The 16,613-nt window shown below is 41.5% G+C and overlaps 1 protein-coding gene across 12 annotated transcripts in view; it reads left to right on the top strand.

Annotated features, from left to right (window-relative positions):
- Positions 1 to 16,613, top strand: part of FHOD3 (formin homology 2 domain containing 3) — a 655,003-nt gene that overhangs the window by 439,428 nt on the left and 198,962 nt on the right. For all 12 annotated transcript variants that reach the window (XM_054018872.1, XM_054018870.1, XM_054018871.1 and 9 more), the window contains exon 7: positions 12,693 to 12,804. In XM_054018872.1, the coding sequence (XP_053874847.1) occupies positions 12,693 to 12,804 (112 nt within the window). The remainder of the gene's footprint in view (positions 1 to 12,692; positions 12,805 to 16,613) is intronic.

Genomic DNA, 16,613 nt, shown 5'->3' with positions numbered 1-16,613 from the left:
TAAGTCATCATAACTGCATTAAATTAAATGCAGCTACACCGATTTACACCAGCTCAGAATCTGGTATAGTGTGCGTAAATTATTTGCTTTGGGCAGTCCAGCATTCTTTGCTAGTTTTATTTCCACTTTTTTTATACCATGAGCTTCCTCTCATATATTACTTAGAATGTCTCCTATATGCATTCTGCTCTTTGACGGGCAGAGTACTGCACTGGCCAGGGCCGGCTCCAGCTTTTTTGCCGCCCCAAGCAGTGAAGAAAAAAAATGATTGAGCTGCTGCCGAAGTGCTGCTGAAGAGGAAGAGATGGGATGAAGGACTCACCGTCAAATTTCCCCCAAAGACTAAAACGGAGCGCTTGAGCTGCCGCCAAAGTGCCGCTGAAGACCCGGACGTGCTGCCCCAATAACGGATGGAGTGCCGCCTCTTTCTATAGGCCACCCCCGGCACCTGCTTCCATCGCTGGTGCCTGGAGCTAGCCCTGGAGCTGGCACAAAGACAGAGTATGTTTCATGTCTCATTATAATACAAGATGCAAGCTGTGAAAGTGATCCAGGGTATGGTCTAACAATGCTTTGGCAATCAGAATGGGATTTTCAAGAATCAACTTTGGAATTCAGGTCCCACAGCCATATCTGCCATACGTGCCAAGGCTACTGTTCTTTGTGAAGGTAGCAGGTGATCGTTTTCCCCCTTCTATCATTAATTAAAGGAGGAAAATGCCCTTCTAGGGTAAATTATTTAGATGGTAAGCTCTTCAGAGCAGGCATCTTACATTCCTATAAAGCAGCTAGCACACTTTTGGTGTTATATAATTAGTAATAGTCATAGATTAATAGTAAGCGCTGAATCTTCAACCACATATGCAGCAAAATTCTGTGCATCAAGGATTGGGTTCAAATATATAAAATTCTCCTCCACCGTCATGCTTACAAAATCCTGACACAGGTTAGGTGGCCCGTGGGTTGTGACCGCTGCTTATCATGTTGACAAGAATCATTTCATTCTGTCTGTTGTATCCATCTGTTGTCTCTTGTCCTCTGCTTATACTGTAAACTCTTTGGAGCAGGGTCCAGCTTCTCCTTATTTTTACAGAGTGCACAATAAAGCTGGGGCCTCTCAGTGCTACTGCATACAAATAATAATATAGTTTTGACCCTGATGCCATGACATTATTAGACTCAGAGATAGTTGCACATGAAAGCAAATATTTGCAGCAATTTGTCCTTTGACTTCAAGTATTTCATAGTGCCTCTCTTCCTTCGTCTAACAGATAATAGCCTTTGTGTTTTTGCTTGCTGCAAAATAATTTAATTCTTTGCTTCTTTTATTACTAGCTCTTAGACTTATGTGTTTAACAGATAATAGACAGGCAGTATAATAATCAGAACTAATTCTGATATAACATAATTTTGTATTGTGTTTTGTCTTTCTAGGTGTGTGGTAGTTATCATGGAACATTTTTGTTCTGATGGTTATATCTTCCCCCCTCCCTTTGTCTCAAATAAATAAGTGGATAATTAGAATAAATGAAATGAGGATAATGAACTGGGAACGTAAATTGGACTACTGTCAATAGAACTTGTTGATGCTACAGTCATTTTATAATAAAATAGAATGGTCCATAATACTTAATTTTGTGCTTCTCTTCCTATTGAAGAAGCTCATATTGAAGTTGGACCTTTTGGATTTAAAAATATTCAAACTTTTTTTTAATGGCATAATTTAGATTTTTACAAAAATAAGAGTGCACCATGTACCAGATATGCTTTGGCTTTACATTCCCTGGACATAATTTATTTTCCACCTATTTCAGAGATGCAGTCTCCCACTTGTACCACTGCAACATCTAACTTGTTCTCATTCCACTCCACTTTGCACCAACGTTGATGGGAAGCTCTCCCCCACTCACCCAAGAGTCTAATACTGCAGTACTAACTCAAGCAAAACTTCCTTACATGTCAGAGGGAGTTTTGCCTGAGGGAGAGCTACAATGTTCAGTACAACTTCTAGGCCCATCTGAGTAAGAGAGAGTTACCTATTGTTTATTTAGGGCCAATACTTTGCCTTCTCTCCATCTTTGCATAAGTAGTGGCTTTATTACAGCAACAACCTTGCAGCCAAACATAATTGCAACCCTTCTGGGGGCTGCTACATGGATCGAGAAGGTGGTGAGAATAAAGTACAGCAGAACCTCAGAGTTATGAACACCTTGGGAATGGAGGTTGTTCATAATTCTGAAAAGTCTGTAATTCTAAACAAAAGATTAGAGTTATTCTTTCAAAAGTTTACAAATGAACATTGGCTTAATACAGCTTTGAAACTTTACGATGCAGAGGAAAAATGCTGCTTTTAACTGTCTTAATTTAAATGAAACAAGCACAGAAACAGTTTCCTTATGTTGTCAAATCTTTATTTTTAAACTTTCCCTTAATTTTTTTTAGTAGTTTACATTTAATACAGTACTGTACTGTATTTTTTTTGTCTCTGCTACTGCCTGATTGCCTACTTCCAGTTCCAAATATGGTCAGTTCATAACTCTGGTGTTTGTAACTCTGAGGTTCTACTGTAGTATGAAACTCCCCAATGAAGAAGAGAGTTTCGACTTTTCTGTACTCCTGCCATCTGCTGGTCTGAGGTGTAATATCCCAAGGGGCAGCTTGAATCTCAGGCTACGTCTCCACTACGGGGAGGGGGATCGATTTCAGATACGCAAATTCAGCTACGGGAATAGCGTAGCTGAATTCGACGTATCTGATCCAACTTACCCCGCTGTGAGGACGGCGGCAAATCGACCGCCACGGCTCCCCCGTCGACGGCGCTTACTCCTACCTGGGCTGGTGGAGTACGCGCGTCGATTCGGGGATCGATTATCGCGTCCCGACAAGACGTGATAAATTGATCCCCGAGAGATCGATTTCTACCCGCCGATCTGGGCAGGGAGTGAAGACAAGCCCTCAGTTTCTTTTGTAGCATGGCAATATGCTGAAGACCTGACTCACTGGAAGGACTCTCAATGATTTCAGTGTGCATTGGCTCAGGCCTCAAGTGACTAAAATTCAGTGAGCTAAATTCATCCCTCAGTTATTTTGGTGTAATTCTGGAGTAACTATGTTGTGTCCAGTGAACACTCTGAATTTACACTGGCTGTTAGGAATTCATTTAAAAATTAAAAAAAAGTAAGATGCCTAACTTGCTAAAAGCTGCACAAAGTGAATATTATTTTGAACACTAGTTAGTGAACCTTTTGTCAACTTCCCCTGTAAAGTTTTAGGTTTTTCTAGGGGAATGGTTAACAATTGGAATGAGGCCCTTCATTGGAATTTTAATCTTGCAATCTCTGTTATGCAGTATGTTTGTCTAGCTTTGTAATACATTATTCCGATTGTCTTAATGCAAAGAGATAAAACAGGAAGGAACTGCCAAACTCACTGTACAGTGTAATAGACGCTTAGAGGGAAAATGTTAATGTTTCTTCCCTTCCTTGCTTTCCCCTTTTACAGTGATGGCTGCATTTTATCTTTAGCCAGAAGATGCTAACATCATTTCCTCTCTGTGGATTGGCTGGCAAGTGATGTGAAAAGAACAAAGTACTTTGTGAACATCACTTCCCCCTCTCAATCCCCTCCAGCATCCTTGAGAAAAACATTGACATCACAGCCTTCAGTTTTAGAATTTAAGAATCCAGGCTCAATCTCAAAACCTGGTTTGCAGTTAGTGAAACATCGCTTCCTTGGGTCAGCGGATGTATTTATAACCCTAAAGGGCTAACATGTTTTTTTCACACACAGTGGTATTTGCAATGTAAAATTGTAAATACCTTAAGAAAAGCAGGAAAAATATGGAATTAATCACAACCCCAAATGATCACACTGTGATGATGCTGTTGTCTCATAAGATGCCACAATTGTACCTTTGCAGTCTGTTTCTGCTCATGATTGTTCTTACTGCACCATGTCCTGTTAAATCAAAGTTGCATGTGTCCTACAGATTTTTGTAGTAATTTGGCTTGCTATTTAAAATCCTACAGGAAACAATCCATCCTCCTTTATTACAAAGTGTAAGAAGACCAGTATATCTTAGAAACAGCTTAAATTATTTGAACACAGTTTTCATTGGAAGTTAATGATTCAGGGGGTTGGGAATAGAACACAGAACTTTGTGTATTGCACCCATCATGCGGTGTCTGGATGCAATACATAGATTAAAATGATTGCCAACAACCAATGCAGTCCCTACCTCAACCCCTTTCACTCCTGGATTGGGAAAATACCCCTGCCCATGGGCCTGATTTATGAAAAATTGAAATCCAGGGTTAACAAACATGCCTTGCACGACTTCCTAAAAATACCCTACCCAGGGCTTTGATGGACTAAATTCTCATCAGAGTATAGAAGACCATTTTCTCTCTTTTGTGTTGTTTCCTCTGTTCATTAGATGATCTAATGTAGTGTTGGTTTTAGCTGGCTGTTGGAATGTTTTTTTATTTGTTCAGCAAGTACCTTTGTGGAATCTATATATACTTTTGTGTGAGTGGGAGGCACTGGAGTTGGGATTTCTGTTCTGCTAGGCTTCTGGATCATTGTTTCTGACCTCTGCCCTGAGACCAGTGTTCCAAATAGACTGAATTTCATTCTTCATTCTACTTCAGTGTCTCTTTCCTTTGTATCATTTCAGATAAGAATCCAGGTCCCACCCTGGCATCCTCCTTCTCTTTATTTATCTGCTACTAACCCTTGGTGTGGAAAAGTCATTTGTGTGACACTGCAGTCTGTTGAGTGGTTTGGGATGGACCATGCATTTATTGTGTCAAGGTGTAAATACCTACTCTGTATGATCTGCGAAGCATCGATGGACTGAAAAAACAGTTAGGCGTTATGAGTAATAATTTAATTATTGCCTCTATAATTCTGTGATATATTACTCGGCTGTTTACTTTAGCAAATTTCTAATCACTGTAATATAGGAAATACAGGAAAAGGTAATATAAGCACCAGAATTATCAAGACACTCTCAGAGCATCGCTGTGCTCAAGTACACAGATTGGAACCCAGGGTTGTGGTGTTCATGGGAGGGTAAAAAGGGTACTACGAACATGGCAATTTTTTTAGTGAAATTAAGGCAAAGGTACAACTTGGTACCTATAGGGAAAAAGATAATTACACCCCCTTGAGTTGGGTAGAGAGGAGAAAAGATCATGTGATGCTTGTAATAAGCTTGTCTTTTCTTGCCTCCACTCAGACTGCAAGTTTTGTGTTGCACCTCATAGAATCTCACCCTATGAAATTAGGAGCCTTAGTCATTTCAGCCAGGGCTCATACCTAAGACAATATTTTTAGAGTTACCCTGACCAAATTAGTGAGCTACACACTGGCATTATGAGCTACACATCAGTAACCATAATGTGTTGCTGATTCATATGAACATTAAAGATTTGGTTTATGGGTATTTTAAATCAATATTTAGCATCTTTAATATCCTCTATTGCTCTGGTTTGAAAAAATAATGCTATAGAGTTATATGTTTGATGCTCTTTCTTCCCATTTAGCAAGGTTAGGAGATCAAAATATTTACATTTTTCTCATATTGCAGATACCAGTTTAAATAGCTGAAAAGAAATGCCTTGAAACCTGCAAAAGCCTTTTAAAGCCCACTGACTAAGAAATGTAAAAATCCTACTTACTAGATGGTGATATTTAATAATAAACGAGTGGCTCTTTAAAGTCCATAGTCTGAAACTACTGTTCTGTTTTCACCTGAGACACCATGCATAATGTAACTTTAAAATGGTTATAGTACCTCACTATGAATGTAGTATCCTTGATAATTTCAGAACTGTGTAGACTGTGGAAACGGTGGAAACTAATGTAGCACCCCTCTCCACCTAGTTACCTCCTTTAATAGCAATCCGCTTACAGGTTTTGATGGACAGGTCTGAGTTCTTTTGGATCCCGCCACCCACTGAGCAGGGTGAATCTTTTTTCTTTTTTTTTCTATTAAATTATTTGGTGGTGCCTCCACCCCCCTCGCTCCTTCCTGGCAGGGTCACCAGGGCAGGTTGGGCGGAAAATTCTAATTACAGAGTAATCCCCACTTACTTGCCAGATAGTTGGAGACTTCCAAGAAATAACACAACACATAAAAATATATTCAACACAATAATTATATTAAACAGGCAACAAATACAACATAACAGGGTGAAACACTATTTTTAGGGTCACCAGTGCCCACACTGAAAATACCTGTGACTTGATGTAACCAGTGTAAAATTAGTGTCCTGTTGGTACACGTACTTTGCTGGGGCCCTTGATAACCTATACAATTCTCTGCAGTGGTTTGGCAGTGTGGCTGACTGGGTTCAGTACAGCCCAAAAGACCCACAAGTGGGAGGAGGTGGTGAATCCCTCCACAGCTATAATAAGCAGCAGGTTATAAAATCCTCAAACCCTTACTCCCTGGCTTGAGGACACAGTTCAGGGAATAGGGGGTCCCCAAAACAAATTCCCTGACTGACTTAACTAAAAGACAGTGCACTCACGAACTCCATGAATGATCTTCAGGTTTGAAGATGATGCTGGACTCTTCAGTCACTGCAGAGGGGCTGCTGTCTGCTGTCAGGGATCCTCCTCAAGCAGGAATCAGGCTGCATTGGTCCCAGGATTTCTCCTCACCACAAAGGGGTGCAGGGCGCAAGGTGTAGATTATACAACTACCCTCACATCCAAACTGTAGCCTCCTAGCCCAGCCTCCAGTCACACACTCAGCAGGCAGCTTCCCTGGGCTAGCAGAGCTGACCATGTGGTGACTAGTCTCACCTAGGGAGCTGGAGGTGAACCCAGCCTGGCTGGGGAAATTTCTCAGCAAACGCTACCAATTGGGGCTCATCCGTGGGGAAAGAAAACCCAGGTGAGTGATCGGCTGTCAGGTCCCTAGAGGCCAGTTCACAGGGGCAACCCTGCTTGCAGGCCTGGGACTCACCAGCTCCCCGCACAGCCAGTCCTGCCCTTGCCCTGGCTGGCTCCAGCCTCTCCAAAATGGCTTCTCCCCTCTCCTGAACTCCCTGGGAGGGGCATCTCACTCCCTATTAGTTGCCGGGTAGACTCTGAGTTTGCCTTGGCTCCTCCTCCCTAAGCTGCCAGCAGACAGAGATCCAGGAATCTGTGTAATCTCCTTGGGGGTTACACTAAATAAGGAATTGTGTGGCAGTTTCATGCTCTTGTTTCATCCTTGTCCTCCCCAAAGGTGTACAAATTAGAGCTGAGCCAATAATTTATTTTTTTGGGCAGGGGCTGAACCACAAAATCTGGGGTGGGGGAAAGCAGTTTGGTTTGAACTGAAACAGATTTTTTCGCTATGGCCAAGACAGTCCTGGTTTTCCAATTTTCTCGTGCTGTCAGTTCAGCCTCCCTTTCCTTTCTATCCCGACCTGGTCAGGCAGAATCATGGTCACACTCTACATCTCGTGGCGTGACTGCTCCATGGTTGAATGAGGAGGAAGAGCAATGTTCAGCAGCTGTTCAGTAGCCCTACTGAGTATTAGAAAACCCTCAACCGGGATGGCCTATTCGGCAAAGTGGAAGCATTTTTCAATGTGGTCATTGGCCCACGGAGTTCAGCCAGTGCTGACTAGTATCCATGATATCTTGAAGTATTTGCTGCATCTGCAGTCATTGGGCCTTACAATTAGCTCATGCATCTAACAACGATCTCAGCCTTTCATCCACCCACTCATGGAAGATTGGTGTTTCCAATCCTTTGTTTCCATCCGCTGGTGCAGGAACCAGTTTCCTTGTGGGACCTTAATGTAGCCTTAATGGTTCTGATGGGATCTCCTTTGGTATCCTATCCTTTTCCCTCTCTTATGTCAAAAAACTGCAATAACATCTGCAAAGAGAGTGTGTGAGTTGCAGGCTTTGATGGCAGAGCCTCCTTACATGCAGTTCTCCAAAGCAAAGTGATGTTATGGCTGCACCCAAAATTTGTGCCTGAAGTGGTTCTTCAGTTTAATTTAAACCAGGCGATATATTTCCCTGTGGTTTTTGACACATTCATCTCCAGAGAAGGCAGTGTCTTCACATATCGGATATCAGACGATGTCTGGTCTTTTATCTGGACAAGACTAAACCTTTTCGGGCTTTATTTCATCTATATGTGTCATGTGCAGACTGTATGAAAGGACACGCAGTTTCCTCATAGACAATCTGTACGTGGATAACTTCCTGAATTAAGACTGCATACCAAATTACTTCAGCTATGCCATCTCTATGGGTGCGAGCTCATTCTATGAGCGCACAAAGCTACGTCAATAGCTTAAGTGACATCTCAATATTAGATATTTGCAGGCTGCCACATGGTCATCGATACGTATGTTTACGAACCATTATGCCATTATCGTGACATCCAGAGCACTTGCAAACTTTGGGAACGCAGTCCTTCAGTCCTTGTTTAAATAGACTGTGTGCCCTACCCCCTGGCGGTACTGCTTGCGAGTCACCTATGTGAAATACATGGCTGCATCTAATTAAAGAAGAAAGGAGAAACGTTACTTATTGTAAGTGTGGTCCTTTGAGATGTGATGCAGACGTGTAGCCCACAACCCCGTCCATCCCCTTTGCATTGGAGTCCGGGTGTTGGATGAAAAGGAACTGAGGGGGGTTGGGATGATGCCGCCTCATATAGCCAGGGGAAGAGGCTATGGCCACGAGGTACGAGCGCTGCCGCTTTATGGGTACTGCTAGGCGGAAATCTCTGGCTCCAGTATGCTGGGTGCATACACACTCAAGTGAAATACATGTGTGCATCACATCTTGAAGAACCACAGTTACAGTAAGTAAGCATTCCTTTCAAAACAAGTAGAAATGATTCATTTCAAAATGGCTGAAATCAACCATTTTGACTTTTTAAAAAAATCCATTTTTTTCTGGTTGCCACAAATTTGATCCAAATTTGTGAATAGTTTCTTTCCCTCCAAAAAATTCATTTTGGGGAAAATTGACCATTCTACATAAAAGTCCTGCTTTAGTACAAATCATCAAGCCAAGTGCTTTCAGTATCATTTTATGTTTAAGTGCACATCACACCCAGAGCCTCATCCCTTGCCAACAAATCTCATTGACAAAGAGATGAAAACAGTTAACAGCATCTAAATCCATTGTCCACTAAAGTGATTGACGTCACCAACCAGTTTGGACATGTGGTTTCACACATACCTATTTCCCCAATATTTATTAATTATTTTGTCTGTTTTTACTCCATTTGGAGCCAAATGAACCCAGAAAATGGGCAATTTTATAACTGAATTAAAAACATTCTCCCATTGCCAAAATTATATGAGGCCATAAACTACAATTTAAACGGAAAAAAATATATAATCACCTCTTCTTCCAGGTCTTGTTTGCTGGATTATGCCCAGCAGCCATCTAATGGTCTGGTATCCACACAGTAGGTTGACAGCTGCAGAGAATACTCAAAAAGTCAGACTGTGCTTCAGTAAATCCACATACAGAAACCTTATTAGGCTGAAATAATCACATTGGCCCTAAGCATATGAAATACAAGCTGAATGGAAGAATAAATGGACTTAGTAGATCGCCACAGATAGCCATGGCCAACAGTTAGCATGCTGAGATCACAAAATGGCTCTCTGCTTTATGGAGGAGATAGTGGAATTACAGATGGATAGTTTTTAAAGCTCAGCATCTCACACTGTTTTTTGTCTATTGGAAGCTGTATGTGACTTCGCTCCCAGATACCTCCATATGGATCCAGTCAGCAATGACCTGTGTGACTGAGCCTAAAGTTCTAAAGAAAGTCAAAAGTTATGGCCTACAGCAAGATTTCCTTGGATCTTAAGTTGCAAGCTTTTCAGGGAAGAGACTCTTAAACATTTGTGCAGTGCATAGCTCAAGAGACCTTGTCTGGGCCCAAAATATAAAATTGATTAATAATTTTAAATGATAATTAAACAATACAAATCATCCCCAGGTACCCCTTATTTAATGAGTTGAGTTTTGCACCACATTATTAGAAGGCCACCTATAAGCATCTGATTTTCATTAGTCCCTTCACTGCTTTCTTAAAACAAGGGGTCACTAGACAGACATTCTGGTGATTAGGGTGCTAACCTGGGACTTGGGAAACCTGTTCTTCCATGGACTGCTTGAGTGATCTTGGGAAAGTGACAGAGGCCCAATTTTTTAAAGAGAGAAGGTAGGTGAGATAATATTTTTTATTGGATCAACTTCTGTTACTGAGAGAGGCAAGTTACTAGCTTACCCAGAGCTCTTCCGGCTACCATAACACTACATACAGCCTTTTAAAGGTATTTAGGTGTTGCGCCACTCAGAACTGTAACTCTTAGAATCCTGAGTCTCATTTTCAAAAGTGACTTAAGCACCTGAATGTGAACAGATGTATCCCTATGTTCACTCCTTTTACAAAATGTATCATAGCCTTGCTCGATCCTAGTATGTTGGAGTGTGTTTCTGAGAGTAACTATGTATCACCCTAGCAGGGTGGCTGCTTACTGAGGCAAAGGTCACTCTGCCATGTCCTGCTACCAATTTCTCCCTTCTTCAGTACCCCTTAATAATTCACCGTCCACAGATAATTAAAACATTCCCCTACTGGGGTCCCATTTATTGAGTCCTTATATATTGGCCCAAACCCCAGTTAATTCACTCTTTCCCTTTAGGCAGGGAATCACCAGCCCTTCTTCCCAGAGGTAAGTCCCAGGAGTCTCCCAAAAGTCTCTCAGGCTTTCCTTGGTTGGAGCTCAGCCTTCTGGTTCAGACTTTCAGGCCTGTCTGTCAGTCTGGGTCTCTAGCAAGAGCCTCCTGTTCACTGCAGCTCCTCTCTGTCACAGTGCCCTTGGTCTCAAGGTCTTCCCTGCAGGAGCCTTTCATATTTTGTATGCGGACTCACACCTTCTACTGCCATTTATAAGCAGGGATCTTCTAAATCCCTTTTGCTGCGGAAAAATGCGGAATTTGCATTTTTATAGAGAATGTTTAGTTTTTACACTTTGTGAAAAAATAAAAACATATGCACAGGGCCGGCTCCAGGCACCAGCGCAGCAAGCAGGTGCTTGGGGCGGCCAACGGAAAGGGGCGGCACATCCGGCTCTTCGGCAGCAATTCGGCGGCAGGTCCCTCAGTCCCTCTCGGCAGCAATTCGAAGCAGCGGTGGTAGAGCTGCCGCTGAAGTGCCGCCGATCGCCCGCGGCTTTTTTTTTTTTTTCCCGCCGCTTGGGGTGACAAAAATGCTGGAGCCGGCCCTGCATATGCAGTAGAACCCCATTTATCCGAGCCTCCATTGTTTGGCTCTCTGTATTAACTGAATTGGGGCTGAAAGCTCGCGCCCCAGGCAGTGAAGCTCGGGCTGTCAGCACGGCTCCCCATTGTGGCTAGGGAAACTAAAGTTCAGCGTTTAATTTTAATTGCAGAAAAACATGGGTTTTTATGAGAGGGGGTTAATCAGAGAATTTTGTTTTCCTTATCTTGGAAAACTAGGATCCCTGTTTATAAGTCAGTCACCAGGATCTCTCCCAGGTCTGGCTCATTCTGTAATCAGTGTTAGCTAGCTTCAGTCGTCAAGTGGTGAGCCATGCTGTTACAATCACCCTTTTCTCCAGCTTTAAATCCATGGCTTTCGAGGGCTGAGAATAGTATAGTTTTAACCCATGATAGACATCCCGATACAATTCCTCTCTACTGGCCATGCACAATCCTGTCTTTTTAAAAGTTCTCCTTCTTTCGGTGTCTTTTATATGTGAGACTGCGCTATTTGGTGAAATTTACCCTGCAGGGAAGAAGGCTTTGTCAGAAGTCAGGTCTGTGGGTGTTTATATGACAGCGTGTAACTGCTCTCACTGTGTGCTTTGGAAATTATCTCATAGACAAACCCTCCTCTCTGTTACTGAGAAATCTATGGATGAAACTCCTGAAGTCAATGGGAATTGCCAGTGATTTCATCTGGATCAGAATTTCACCATAAAAGTCAAAGTTGGGCCTTTTCTGAACTCAGAGAATAAATGATGGGAGGCCCTGCTCATTGATGGAGTTTTTGTTTTCTTGTTAGCAGGTTACAAACTCAATGCTCCCCTCTGCTGGAGTACAAAAGGGCCATTTTATGATAGAGTTTTCTGGGACAGCTAAGTGTAAACACACTTCTCTCAGTTCCCATGCTTAATGAATTTCAATCTGTTTAATGCTATTAAATAGAAATATTATAAGAAATGAAAAAGAAAGCAGGGAAAAATCATATTCTATTGCGTGAGAGGGAGGAAGAGCTCGAAATCTTACTGTGTTAAACACTCACAAGTAATGAACAATAAATACTGTGTTAGGAGATGAGGTTCTCAGATCAGTAGATTCAGTTTCTACCATGCTTTGACCAGGGACTATCTAGGGGTGTGAGGAATGTATTGTCATGTTTGTTACGCACTTTGGAGCCTCAGTTTTGGAGTTAAGACTGAGCTGCAGTTAATGGGGAGAGTGCTGTCCTATCAGTGAATTGCTAGGCCAACTGGCTGTGCAGAACTTTTATTTATGTGGCTCGAATAACTTCATTCTCTCATATTGTTGCCATTGCTGCCTCAAGCCAAAATGCAATGCTTACATCTGGTACAGTGGCATGCAGCACATCTGGAAATACTGTGAGCTGTTAAATGACAAGTTACTTTCTTTTCTTTCAGTTCCGTCTGGTGGTAAAGACAGCACTGAAACTGCAGCTGGTGTTTGTGGAGTATACGGAATCCAATGCACCACTTTTAATCCAGGCAGTATCCACAGTAGATGAGAAGAGAGGTGAGTAGCTGATAATATAGAGTGAAATCTAGGCATCACTGAGAGTTTTGCCTTTGATTTCAGTGAGGCCAAGATTTCAGCTGTGGTGTGTGTTTGTCTGTTCATCCTAGAGGAATCTTCCTATTACTTTGTTACTTTGTTTTCCTATTAAGACTCTAAGACTATATGGAACTTCTCCATAATGAGTCTATCTAAGGTCCCATATCTATCTCTATGGCCCTCATTACTGGGATATCTAGGGGCCTCACAATTTTTAGTATAATAATTTTCACAACATCCCATGAGGTAGGGAAAAGCTGTTATCCCCATTTTACAGATGAGAGACTGAATGACTTACCCCGGTCACACAAGAAGTCTGTGGCAAAGCAAGGAATTGAACTCTGGACTCCCAAGTTGTGAGTGAGTGCCCTAACCACAGGATCATGCTTTCTCTTCCTGCTTAAAAGTGGCCATCTAACATGGAGAAAAAACACGCCATCAGTGTTGTCCTTTTGTCATCCAAAAAACTTAAACAAACTTAGTGCCAGTATGAACGGTACATAGAAAATGTTCTGTTTGTTGCATTGCAATAAAATCCTCCAGCAGACATTATGCTGAGACCTGTCATCCTTTATGTCCAGAAAAAAAACTTGAATTAAAAAATGTGCACACAATAAGAAAAGAACAAAAATGTTATGGTGGGGTTTTTGGGTGGTTCTTGCCACAAAAATATTGCAGAACTCCAATGTGCTCTTTTGATTTGAACTGTTCCTTTGACTCCAGGAAGGTTTGTGAGGCTGCAGACCCATTGTTGTGGTCTCACACACATGGAGATTAAAACAAAGTTCCCATCCTTGGAATTTTTGCCTTGCTGCTGAACTTCTTCAAATGACTCGTTATGGTTAAAGTAAAACAAATGATTGGTGGGAACAGAAGCAGGGTACGGGATGTTAGGGAGAGAAGAGAAAGTTACCAGTTTTCACTCTTAACTATCAGAATGGGTGTGTTGAAAAGATTAAAAAAGAGCCATAAATCCTCTGTGGCTGGGTGGAAGGCAAGGGGATACTTTAAAAATGTGGACTGTTCAGGTTGGTTTTCTGTTTTGAATTAAAACCCATAAACTTTAGAATGCTATACAGCAGAAATGTACTTATAGTGCTCATGTAATAGTGAGTTGTATGATTTATTTTTACAGCCAATTGTAGTATTTCCTCAGCCCTCTGAACTCACTTATATTCTCAATATGTTCAAATCACCAGCTGTTCCCATGCTAGCAAACACCATTAAACAATGGGGGGGGGAACATGCTACCATGTGCCATCCCCTTTTATATCCTGTAGGATGACCTCAGGCCTACATTTCACTCCCCCCCCAAAAGTAATGAAACAATTTGAAATCAACATAACATTTTGAAAAAAGATACTTATGGTTAGATGATTGTTGAAAGCAAAGTGGGAGATTATTGGAATTCTCATACTAGTGGGGAGGCATATTGCATCATGGTTTCACAAATAACTTGTTATCCTTACATATCTATTATGCTTAAAAATAAAAATAAAGCCCCTTTCAATTATATTAGAAATTCCTCAAGAGTAAAACAAGAAACTACAAGAGAGGTGTGTGTTATTGTCCTGTCTATTTAGGGTTTGGGGTTTTTTTAAGGTCATCAGAGGAACAGCATTTCTTTTGTAGTTGTGGTGATGCTGCCTTTTTAATTACAGTTGGTAATTGCTGCCTTGTAACGGTGGCAGACCTGCTTTAAAAGATTTATTTATTAGATTGAAGAAAAGAGGAAGAATATGTTACATGCCTTGTTTTGGAAATTTTATCATAAATCTTGGCGCTAACTAATTAAGTTCAATGCTGCTTTGAAAAAAGCCCTGTTTTTCATTCACATGCAAGGCGATGAGATATGACATAATTCTTTAACATGTGTACCACACATGATTAACCAAAAAAAAAATCCAACCTTAATAATTCAGCCCTGTTTCCAAGTGATCCCATCTGTGATTTCTCTGCTAGAATACATCCATATGCAAACTGAAGTACAAAGCTCCATAGAAGCTGCTGGCTTAATAATGGATAAAAGCAGATCATAGGTGAGCAACTATACAGTCCCTAGAACATACGGAGCACCCTCTTGCTTATCCTCCCTTATTTAATTTTTTTCTGCTGTCTGTTCTTAGCTACAAGGGAACTCTCTCCTTTCAATTAAAGTGTTGTGTACTGGGGGGGCTGGAAAGTGGTGTAGGAATTCTACAGTGCCTCCAGCTGCTACTTTATCAGAAGCATCTTTTTTTAATACAGAGATTAAAGCGTTGTGTCTGAACTGAGCACGGTAACATCCTGTTTGTGCTTATTGTTTCTGCGACTTTGGCTGCTGTTATCTGACTTGTAAGTGCCCTCTAATATCAGAATAGTTCATGTTTCCTGGCCTTGTCAAAACAGAGTTAGATATTCAGGAGATTAATACTGATGTTCCTAAAATTGGATGAAAGAATGTACATGCACATAATAAGCTTAATAAAAAAAAAGTATAAAAGGTGCAGAGGCGTCTCCAAATGTAAAGGTTGTCACCTGTTAGTGCTTATGACTACTAGAGATATACAGATGAACTTCTGTTAATGGATGAATTCTCACACAGCAGTACCAATTCCACCTTACTCCTCACCTATAGTATTAGTCTTCTCCTGGGCTTTTCAAGAACAGAAAAGTATTTGTGTTTATTTGCATGTCTGCCCTGTGATGTGGAGACTGTATATTAGAACTTGGCTGACCTGACCAAACTCATCATCCTTTTTTATTAGATTTGAACAAAAGTCATGTGCACACAGTTTTAAGGAGAGGCCAAAAATAGTCAGAGACTCAGGAAGTAACTAGATACACTATTTGGCTATACTGTATTTAAAGTGTCCTGAATCATCTAGTACCTAATAGTTGTCACTGTACTTTATACCATCCATGGCCACTGTGAACTTAGTGGCAGCAATGTGAATGAAGCTCAAATGATCCTTCCCCAAAAACACTGTGCTTCAGCTAAAGGAGAATCTCCAATAACTGTCAGCAATAGGAAGCCTATGACGTACAGGAGAGCAGTTCTGGTTCCATTCAGTAGGAAGGCACCTGTACACATACAGAGAAAGAAACCTCTACAAGTTCACTACAGTAAGCCTGATTTTTCTTTCTCATCAGTTTTACTACTGATATTGTACGGAAATCATAATCTTATGCTTATAATAGTGCCTACCTCTTGTATAACTCTCTTCATCAGCAGATCTCAAAGCACTTTTCAGAGGAGTAAGTCTCATCATCTCCTTTGACAGATGGAGAATTTGGGGCACAGAGAGATGAAGTGACTTGCCCAAGGTCATCCCGTAGACCAGTGACAGAGCTGGGAATAGAATCAGGTCTCATGAGTCCCAGTCCAGTGTTCTGTCCACTAGGCCACACTGTGCCCCCCTTATTCATAGATTCATAGATTCTAGGACTGGAAGGGACCTCGAGAGGTCATCGAGTCCAGTCCCCTGCCCGCATGGCAGGACCAAATACGGTCTAGACCATCCCTGATAGACATTTATCTAACCTACTCTTAAATATCTCCAGAGATGGAGATTCTACAACCTCCCTAGGCAATTTATTCCAGTGTTTAACCACCCTGACAGTTAGGAACTTTTTCCTAATGTCCAACCTAAACCTCCCTTGCTGCAGTTTAAGCCCATTGCTTCTTGTTCTATCCTTAGAGGCTAAGGCAGTGGTTCCCAAACTTTAACAGCCCGCGAACCCCTTTCACTAAATTGTGAAATCTCGTGAACCCCCTCCTAAAAATGAAT

The sequence above is a fragment of the Malaclemys terrapin genome, chromosome 2 (genome assembly GCF_027887155.1).
Source record: "Malaclemys terrapin pileata isolate rMalTer1 chromosome 2, rMalTer1.hap1, whole genome shotgun sequence".
Lineage (NCBI taxonomy): Eukaryota > Metazoa > Chordata > Testudines > Emydidae > Malaclemys > Malaclemys terrapin.
Note: the sequence above shows the minus strand (reverse complement) of the source record. Positions and strands in the feature narration are given on the sequence as shown.